This window comes from Neolamprologus brichardi, unplaced genomic scaffold, assembly GCF_056152115.1.
Source record: "Neolamprologus brichardi isolate AB-2024 unplaced genomic scaffold, ASM5615211v1 NODE_ptg000036l+_length_2141236_cov_1, whole genome shotgun sequence".
NCBI lineage: Eukaryota > Metazoa > Chordata > Actinopteri > Cichliformes > Cichlidae > Neolamprologus > Neolamprologus brichardi.
In genome coordinates, this window is record NW_028270138.1 from 685,001 (window position 1) to 695,699 (window position 10,699).

Here is a 10,699-nt window from a genome sequence, read left to right on the forward strand (position 1 = left end):
AGTATCTTTTGGTTCTCTGCAAATCATTTTATTTGCAATGCATGAGGCCAGATCTGCTCTTCTGTTCACTTATTGACAGTCAGGCTTGTCTGAGGTCTTTCTAAGAGGACGTTTTTCTGGCTCTGACCTGCAGCATTTAGCTTGCATGGCCCATTAAACACTGCCCTTCATACTAATGCTCACCAGCGCAGCCAATGCAACATACTCAACAGCCATGCTGGAGACATAACAGAGGCCCGGTGCAGACTGGTGTCTTTACTGCACAGAAATCCAATTTCAACTCGCTTCTTTGTACGACTGATGAGAAATAGTCGGAGCACCTCTTCGACCTAAACGTCTCTGTTAATGTGGTGGAGTCGTCTGCTTCCTAACAGCAGCTCAGGAGGTGGATGTATGAAACACAGTGCCCCTGCATTTCTGTGACTTCCTCCACACACAGGTAATCCAATTTGACCTGTGTGCATTACATCTCCTCACAACTCTGGGACGTCTCAGCAGAGGCAGCAGGCTGGAGTCAGTGCTACACAGACAGTAGGTCCCACGTCATCACGGTTCAGCGCTTCCAGCTGATCCGACTCGAGCGTTAGCTTCAACGGGCCATGGGAAAATTCAGTTATGAGGTTCCTGTCAGCATGTGTCTGTCTTCAAAAGACGCACGATCACATTTAAAGTCTCGCTGCGATGTAATGTCTCTGTTCTCTGCTCAGCTGGATAAAAATCATTTTAAGCATTTAAAAGTTCAGTTTCAAAGGTTTTATAAGAACTCGGTGTTCCTGTAGCGTCTGTTTGCTGTCCCAGGAGCCGGCCACACCGGCAGCTTTGCTCTGTTGGTTTTTTGGGTGTGTGTTTCTAACAGCGACGACTCTTAAATGTGCTGCATTGTTTGTGAGCTTCTACTTGCTGTAACTGCTGTTCCAGCTGAAGTGTGGAGTAATACTGAGTGTTCAGGAGGTTTTGATCTGACCCACCGTGTTCATGAAATCTAGCCTCCTAACATCCCACAAGCTGTACCTGCTTGGGACGGTGTTCCTGCCATTGCCTGTTTTATTTCGTCTGCTTGGTTGATATCTTAGTTATCTCTGTTTAACCACCAGGTTTCTTCCCGTCTGTACGTACACGTGTGCAGCTGCAGGGCAACTCACAAAGAAGCTGCAAGCAAAGGTGACGGCAATAACAGCATCGTCCTCAGAGAGGAGCGTTTGATGATGATGATTACTGTTAATGCTTTACAGTCACTGTGATTCCAGAATTTTGTCATGTATGTTTTCACATTTCTTCCTTGCTGTTTGATAATAAGGTGCATTAAAGCTAGGCTGTAACTGTAGTTGGGTTTTTGCAGGGTTAACCTCACTGTTTGGTGAAATCTGACTGTATGTGAGGACTAAGAGAAAAACGTCAGCATGCACTGAGCCTCAGGGAATACGTGCATGAAAAACATGCAGTTAATGGTTCCCTATAGTTCCACATGTCGTCATCGCTGGGCCGGTGTCTTCTGTGACAGTCTCAATATGTCTCGCGACTAACATGACGTCATTCCTGACACATCTCAAACACAAAATGCAGGGACATGAAGTGTGTCCACGGACAGACGCTGAGGAGCTGGATTGTGTTTTGTCAGCAGCATCTTTAACTTTGATTTTGACGGCTGCTTATTTAGTGTTTTTTACGAGTTTGCCACCTATCTGCAAACAGCATGCTTAATATTAATGTACATTTGTGTTGTCCCAGGATAAAAGACTCTAATGGATGTTTGATGCAATGCTTACACTGAATGTTTCAGCAGGTCCGTTGCGTTCGGTAATGAAAGCTTGATGCCTCCTGAACACACACGAGTGGCAAAAAAGGAACAACCTGTCCCACAGGCCGATTAATCACAGAGCAGGAAAGGCTGTGGTGCTAACGGGGCAGTCTGTGCCCGCTCTGCATGTGGATAAGTGTGGGAGGCAGTCAGCCACCGACGAGCTCAGAGCTCCTCGTTCTCTGTGTGTCGTGTAAATCCAACAAAGCTCCACCAGCAGAAAATCAATTTGCACTTCATCACTTCCTATTAATCAATGCAAGAAATGTTCACCGTGGCTTTAATTACACAGAATCCTTTTACTTTATTTTCAAAGAATAAACGACGTGATGTTGTTAAGAAGAAGCACCTGTGTTTGTGTTAAAACACTTTGTGTATTCTGCGTATGTCTGTGTTCCTCGCCGTGACCTGATGGATGAAATTCAACAAAAAGTTCAATTATCTTCGTCACTATTTGAGCCACACTGTTCGGTGAAATCAGCGGCTTTTAGCTTTTGCAAGCATCGCATTCAAGTCTGTAAATTAGTCGATTCAACTCGTATTTAAAATAATTTGAGAATATAATTTAATGTAATAAAATGATGCAGCTACAAAAGAAGATGTTGGAAGATGTCCTGCGTATCATGTAGCATGAATGTGTTAGAAAACCACACGTGGTTCCTTTGTTGTGTGTCTGAGCACAGAGTTAAAGTGTGTGAATATGATTCTTTATAACAGAAATAATAAGTGTAATTTCACAAAAATCACACCATCAGTACATCACACACAGGAAGCTCATCGCTGCTGTTAATGTCTGTGAATGTTTACGCTGTCATTCTGCTACACACTGCCCACTCCCTTAAACTTGAAGGCCATTCATAAATCCGTTCTGTGCAGCAGGTCTGTGCCAACTCTCTGCACACACGACCCTCACGCCAAATTTCTGGTTACTCTGCAAATAAGAGTCAGAAGAGCAGAGCAGGGAGAAACAGCGAGTCTCCAACAGGTGGGGATGGAGCAGCATCGTTTATGGGGTGAAAACACAGCAGTGAAACTTTTGAACAGACGACAGAAAAGAAGCAGCTTACCAAATCTCAGCACATGTGGCATCCCGTGTAAAAGCCCCACACAGTGTGTTAGCAGCAGTAGGAGCTTGACGGTGCACCTGAGCCTGGCTCTAAATATCAGGTGGGGGATCTTCATGGTGCTTGTTTGGTGCGCTGGGTTTAAATCCCTGGATCGTATATTCCTCTGTCTTGTTTTCTCTTTAACCCCTACGACGTGAATTCAGGCAGCTGTAAGATCAAGGCATGATCTTCACCAGCGGGCTGAGCAGCGGCTTTCCCACATCCATTTGGCAAGAGGGGAAAAAATCAGTACGAGTCCAGCTCACTGCGCCAAGAAGAAAAAGCCCCCAGCTGAGGAAGAGGATGGTGAATGTGGAGGTGTCGGGGCATCCATGCTAGGCAGGGGAATCCATTTACTGAAAGACAAAGGAAGAGATAGAAGAGGGTGAGAGTTGGGGCTGGGGGAGGGGGTGGGGGGTTACCGAAGTGACAAAGTGAGAGTGAAAGACAGAGAAGCGGTGTGAGCCTCCCCAGTCCGAGCTCCTCCCGCTGCACTGCCGCACAGCATCTGACGTCGAGCGCATAGGATGGACAGGGTATACTGCTGCTCACACTTCACTCGTGGATCTGTGTCCCCTACCAAAGTGCCGTACCTCCCGCACTCCTGTCCCTGCTGTATCCCCGGCCAGCTCGCCCGCCGCCGCGCTGACGTTTCTCCGCTTCGGCTCAATCTCCGTCGGCCGTCGTGCGCAGCCCCGTAAAAGCCGAGCCATGAATTCGAAATGATCGCCAGTGTTTGATCGAAGTCATTCAAGCACGGACTGCGTGGGCTCCGTGTGTGAAGCTAAGCTGTCACTGTAACTCAGCGTGATGAATAGGCTGCGCTCGGCGCGCCGGTGTTCCAGCTTCTGTCTCTGGAATTACTTTTGCTTTTTTGAAATTCATTCTTCTCAGACCGAGACTGGCCAACCTGTTAGACACGAGCCTCCAGATCACATTTACATTTCATGTGTTTCGTGCCTGACTCTGGAGGCTCTGTCGCTTTATAGCAGCGCAGAATTACTGGAGGTGAAGTCCGTGTGACTGTAACGCTCTCTGTGAGGAAGCCATTTAGAAATGAAACATTTTAACAAGAGTCACCGGATTTTTAGGCAAAAAAGCCCCAAAACGTAAATGTATTTGTTCCCAAAATTTCAGTCAGAATTTCAGTCCTATTAATGAGCTGCATCATTTCCCAAACTTATAGATCATAAACTTCGTAACGCAGACGCGTGAAGGTGTGCGGAAGTGGGGATAATTTAAAATGCATTAAATAAAAATATCTTGGCTCCAATCACAGCTGTCAACTACTGAAAATACAAGTATAATGATGACGGAGTGCTAACACGGACTTTCTCCGTGGGCTTTAGGCCACGCTGTCCGCATTTTAGTCTCGCTTTGAGTTTTCCACGGCGCAGACACGCCTGTGCTTCACGTCCAGCTTTTCATTGCGGCTCTTTCAGCACCTGAACAGAGAATATGTTTTAAAGCAGGAGACACCCCGCGTGTGTTTCAGCACCACGAACAGAGGCTTGATTTCACTCCGAGGCTCCAGCAGGAGATGGCTTTCACATATGCTCCCGTGATGATGCCAGCTCCCTCTGCTCGCTGGCCTCCTTAATGAGCAGAGATGTTCTGTTTGGACTGATGATCCACAGTTTGGGTGATCTTGTTACTCCTAAGCTGACTCCATATTTGCAATCATTTGTTGTAGGCAACACAAAAACTACTGCTGTGCCCGCCGTTTATAGACACGCAGGTGGGTGTGCAGAAGGTAAATGTAAAACGATTCTGGGGCCATTACACCTCACCTGTCACACCGAATAATGATATTACTACTGTATCACTATTGGCTGTTATTGTAACATTGTTTCTCATTTCATCCTCAGATTCCACAGGACGTTACTATGTTACTAAATCAAAAGGAGATTACAAGCTCGAGTTAAAAGCTGGACACAAAGAAGAAAAACAAGAGGCAGCTTTACAAACTAACGTAGAGACGCGCTGGTGGACCGTACAGGTAAAAACGACCTCACACTTGGCACCAGCACACAGACTCATCCGGATGTCTCCTCTTTTCACAGACAGACTTACAGGTCAACAAATGTCCCTTTGTGCGTTTGGAAAGGGCGTAAAGAGCGCATGAGGGAGCCTCTCCGCCGGCAGCACTGCCCGATGATAAAGTTGATTTACAGCTAATGCGCTCGTGGGTTTCAAATGCGTGGCTCATCTCGTGAGTTTCCATCAAACCGCGCGAACTAGAGACGTTATTTACGGATCATTCATAAAGTGGATCATGGTGGAAATTTAACGACCCTTGTAATGTCTTGCGAGCCCACAGCAGTGAGAGCACCAGGCCGAGGACGAGGAGAAAGAGGAGGAGGTAGCCGTACGGTGACAAGCGCCTCTACACAGAGGTCGTGCATAAACATGGGAGGTCACTTTCCTGCAGAGTTTCTGAAGCACAGATCCGAGCCGTGTTTGAGACATCGTTGTTTCTAAAGGTGTCTGGATAAAGTGCACGGACCAACTTCAAGCCGCGCCTGAGGCGTCAGCGGCGCAGGTTGGAAAACGACGCGAAAAAGCTTCTACCTGCTCTGACGTGTTTCCACAAGAGCTGACCTGCTCCTGAACAAATCCAGAGGGTCGCGTTTAAGCGTGAAATAAGTGTAAAGTTTGGAGGAAAAAGCGTGCCTACCTTAGACAGAGCAGAGCAGAGGAGAGTCATCAAAGCAGCACAAAGAAGTTGATTTGTTTCTATGGAGGAACCGCGTCGCTTCCCCCGCGCTCTCATCTGGTAGCGCTGAGCTCCGGCCGTAGGGGAGACACGCCTCCTGTCGGACGGCAGGACGCACTGCTTAAAGCAACAGGGGGACGCTCCGGACTCACCGACACCGAGTCTGCAGCTTCCCCAGCGGGGCGACTGCCTGTCAGCTCAGACTGAGGCTCCGATCCTTTAGATGCCCATATGAACAAAACACCTACCTGCACCTTACAGTTTGGGGCTGTGGCAGTGACCACAGGACTCGGTAAGCCTGATCCCGTAGATCGCTTAAATGCCACGAGGCTGAATAAATGCGCATCACAATGGGATGAAGATTGCCTTCATTAAGTGTCTTTATTCTCCCGCAGGTATCGTTTCATGCAGCAGTGTGCAGTTGGATCTCAAACTGTGACAGTAAGGTTTCCAAAAGAATTTAAAGCAGGGATTTTCTACCGCCGGGCCTCGCTGCTGCAGAGCCCCGAGTTTAGTGGATTCATACCGAGCTTGGTGGACCCAGCGCAGCCGGCTGCTTCAGTCCGGTCACATATTTGCACTTCAAATGTGGAAAATACTCCGTAAATTACATTTTATTGTTTAAAAACAAACAGTGTTTGGTGGTTAAAAAAGTAGAAGTTTTGCTAAGAGTAGCATGTGGCTTTTGTAGAACTTAATGCGAGAGGACACAATTAATTTTGCATTTGTGTTTCATGTGGAAAGAACACAATGAAGCCTCCTGTCAGTTCTATAAACTGAAGGCAGAGGGTCGTTTTTTATTACATTAAATATACAAACTGCAGTGCTGAGAGTAACAGTGATGGGAAACCTTTTTAGATCTTCCATATAACAGCACTAAAAATGTGACATTATGAAAACATCTTGTCAGCAGCAAGATTCCCCATCAACAGAATTCACTGGCTTCAGAAATGCACCAACTCACCTGTTTAATAACCAAAAATATTCGTTTAAAATAATTAAACCAACTGTGAAAATGCAAAAAATAAATAAATGTACACACAAACTTAAGATAAAATAAAATACTATGAAAGTAAAAATGTGAAACTTTGTAATAAAAATTCTGGAAGAAACAAAACAGAATTTACAACATGTTTAAATTAAGTAAATAATAAAAATTCATTGTTGTTGTTAAAGCAGATTAACTAGGAAAATATAACATTTCTGCACCAAGAAGGTCTGACCACATGGACATGATGCTAGTGTGACATCAGAGCATCATCTTTGCGTTGACCCGTTAGAGAGACACGCCGTGAAGCCTCATCAGCACCCTCACATCCTCAGCTTTGTATTGTAACACAAGCTGGCTGTCTCACACATACGACCCTCCTGTTTGTTTTACACATCACTGCTGCCTGCTGCGATGTGTTTCTGATGTTTCTGATGTTTCTGATGTTTTTAATGTGAAAGCTGTTTCTTAAAAATAAATGTCAAAATGGTCAAATGAACACAAAAGTGCTGAAGTCCTTGAAAATCCTTGGAATCAACAAGCAATGTGCAAACAACCTTGGCCTGAATTCCCTTTTAAACCAAAAACAGCGAAACGAGTCGCTTAGAAGATCCAACTACTCAAAAAAAAAACATAAATAAAAGACAGACAGAGGACTAAAATATAACTGCCAGGGCTTTAACTGAGTCAAATAAAGAATCTGCAGAAGAGAGGGGCGATTATGATCATGGATGTAAACTGTTAATGGACTCAGATGCTTTTGAATGTTGAGAGAACGATGAAGAGCTTAGAAGTCATCCACTAAATTAAATGTCTGTGGATCTCGCTGTGAGTTTGAATTTTATTCAGAACAACATTCAGTCATTTATGGGAATCCAAAGATGTGGAAATGTAAATAATTCCCACCGAGAGCTGTTGAATAATCCACAGAAGCTCTAACAAAGTGTGTGGATTACCTGAATGATGCTGTAGCATCAACAGCTTCCTTCTTGAAAGAAAAAGATGCTGCTTGGAAGGTTACATTGTAGCCAATCCCACAATACTCGTATCCATGGAAGAGTCTATGATTGCATCCCAAATGAAACAGGTTTCACCTCTAAATATCTTTCCCAACAAATTACTCAAATTTTTACAAATGCTCTCTGTAGTTTTACCAAATAATTATCTCAGGTCAGCTCCTTTGTACAGGTTAAGGGGAGCAGCTGCTACAACACATGTATCCCTGATTGTGGCACAGTGGGAGGGAGGGACAACCTACAGCACAAACGTGAACGGACTCAGATCAAAGAGAAAGATGTAGAAATGACATGTGACTTAAACACTGTAAGTATTTTAGATGTAGCCATCGCTCAACAGAAACTATTTCTCTACGGAAACCGGTGGAAAGTAACTCTTGTCTACAGCAACACCATGGAAAACATGGCAGGGTGAGCAGTTTACACGCCTTAGGAGGAACAGTGTGGCAAAGGAGATGAAATCAAGATTCAAAGAAAGAAAGAAGCATCCCTCCATCATCGACAGAGCATCAAACTGCTCTAAAATCACAACTGCCACAAAGAAAGAATAACTTCCATCGCTGAGTTTAACCATTGCAATCAGAAACATAACTGGCACATCTTAAAAGGAGAACCCTCTCCCCTTCTGTCATTTTGAGAGCTCGTTTATCCTTTCACTCAAACAGTCGTGACCGTGTTTGTTTCCTGGGCAGTGCTGAGGGTGTCTGACTGGCACAGCTGCCAGGTGTGTCTCCTATTTTACAGTAGTGCCCTGGGACAGATGTGTGTGATGTAACAACACTTATTATGGGGTGTCGTCATATCACTGTAGCAGTTGGAGTCTCCTACAGTGAGGGCAGGGGCAGCCATTACAGTCCAGCACGCTGCTCTCCGTGCATCTGTTTTAGAGAGACCTTACCACTGTAACGGGCCGGCGGCAGGAACCACCTAACCCTGGAACATGTATGAATGCGTAGAGCCGTGGAGACCTTGCTTGTGTGATCTTATGGTCTTCAGTTCCATCCATCCATCCATCCATCCATTCGCTTCCGCTTATCCTTTTCAGGGTCGTGGGGGGCGCTGGAGCCTATCCCAGCTGTCATAGGGCGAGAGGCGGGGTACACCCTGGACAGGTCGCCAGTCTGTCGCAGGGCCAACACACAGGGACAGACAACCATTCGCACTCACATTCACTCGCACATTCATACCTAGTGGCAATTTAGATTTTCCAATTAACCTATCCCCACAAGCTGGTCTTCAGTTAATGCCAAATAAAAGTCTGTTGTTCTAACTGACTGGCCTCCAAGTTGCCCAGCTAACGTCCACGCTGCATGCCTGCGGGACCTGCAGGACCTGCTAGCCGCTCCTTCCTTGCCAGACCGCCGTTACAGTGGCTGGTGATTGGAGATGGCAGCAGGAAGCTGCAACAGCAGCTTGAAGCTAACGTGTCAGTGTTGCACAAAGCAGCTCAGTGCAAAATCTTTGAGAAACCACAAAGAATCATGTAATGATCTGGAAGTGCTGTTTCGTCTGTTTATGTCACGGCGTTTCGACAATGGCTGACATTTACACTGGCCTCCTGGTAGTCTCGACACTAGGACGTCGGCCCCGTCCCCTGAGGCTGTTGCAAGCGATGCACAGATTGCATCAGAGCTGGCCACAATGGACTGGGAGGGGGTAGCAGTGCAGCAACAGTAGCTTGAGATGCACCTCCCTGGAGGACATCCTCGCTGCTTCTGTGACTCTTGTATGGGGAGAGACGATCGGCCATTAGCCTTCACCCAGAAGCCCAATGACACACCAGCTAGGAGGCTGCAGTCAGGGACATCTGAGTGCGAGATCCACATGATAGCTCAGGTGGTCCTGGAGAAGTTCAGGGTGCACTCACGATAGTTAGGGTCATGTGGAGTCTGTGCCACGATGATGATGATGATGATCTTGTGATGACACTCTAGCTTGGCCTCAACCAAGGGTTAAAAATTGATGGTCACATGGTGTGCACTGATGCAGTACAGTCATAGCATCATGTGATAATGAGGCGTGACACCTGCACTGGAGAAGACACCCTGGTGTGGGTGATGAGATGAGATGGACCCATGGGCCTATAGATTACCCAACATGCTGTGCTGGAGGTGAGAGCAATAGATGGCTCACAGAGAGCATGTTGTTCTTGTGATGAAGAAAGACGGGTCTATACAGTGTAGACTGCTACAGCAAGACAGAGGTGTCAGTTTGATGTGTATCCCAGGCCTCAGGTTCAGTCCTGACGAAGCTCTAACAGCAACGGCACCGTCGTACAGAACCATGCAACGATCTGCAAACACTGTTTCCTCTGTGTCTACGCTGAGCTTCCTGCAGACGTGCTGCAAAACCTCATTATAACCCTGGAACATGTTTGTATGAATGCTTTATACTTTATTATACTTCTGAACTATTCTGCAGGACAAGATGACTGCAGGTCAACAGCAGCCATCTGCATGCTTCTGTGTCCAAGTTTATATACACACAAAGAGCACACAATACATTTCAGAACATACAACATCCATCCGTACTGGGAGCCATCCATACTATATACCATACTATATCTATCGATATCGATATCGATAGATAGATAAGATAAGATAACTCTTTATTGTCATTGCACAGTCATACATAGTACAATGAAATTGGAAAACTGTCGTACGTCGGCACTACATGTAACACAACACAACACAAACAACACAACACAGAATAATAACTTAGTAATAAAAAAGAAGAAGGAGTGTATTTGTATTGCACACTGTTATTATTGCACCTTGTTATAAATATAAATATTATTATTATTATTATTATTACTGTTTTTTAGACAGACATGTATGCACATGTGTGTGTTGACAAAAACACCGCAGCCATAACAAACACTTCACCTTTCTGACAGAAGCATGTGATGACATGTCAGCATCAGAGAAAATCATTTGTGAAAAACGCTGACACGTCTTGATTTGCATTGAAACAGACATAATCACATCCGTGCTTCGCTGTGTCCTTTCTTGTTTGTGGTTTTTTGGATCCAATTCCTGAATTCACTGCTTGATATAAACAGTATTTTAGCTCTGG

General features: G+C 45.5%; 1 protein-coding gene across 3 annotated transcripts in view; it reads right to left on the reverse strand.

Annotated features, from left to right (window-relative positions):
- Positions 1–5,685, reverse strand: part of grik2 (glutamate receptor, ionotropic, kainate 2) — a 350,278-nt gene extending 344,593 nt beyond the window's left edge. For 2 of the 3 annotated variants that reach the window (XM_087837590.1, XM_087837588.1), the window contains exons 1-2: positions 5,582–5,685; positions 2,866–3,260 (exon numbers count right to left, since the gene is read on the reverse strand). In XM_087837590.1, the coding sequence (XP_087693716.1) occupies positions 2,866–2,980 (115 nt within the window). In that variant the 5' untranslated portion in view covers positions 2,981–3,260; positions 5,582–5,685. Of the gene's footprint in view, positions 1–2,865; positions 3,261–3,497; positions 3,571–5,581 lie in introns of those variants that run through there. The other variant, XM_087837589.1, reaches the window with a different exon arrangement.
- Positions 5,686–10,699: the final 5,014 nt, after the last annotated feature.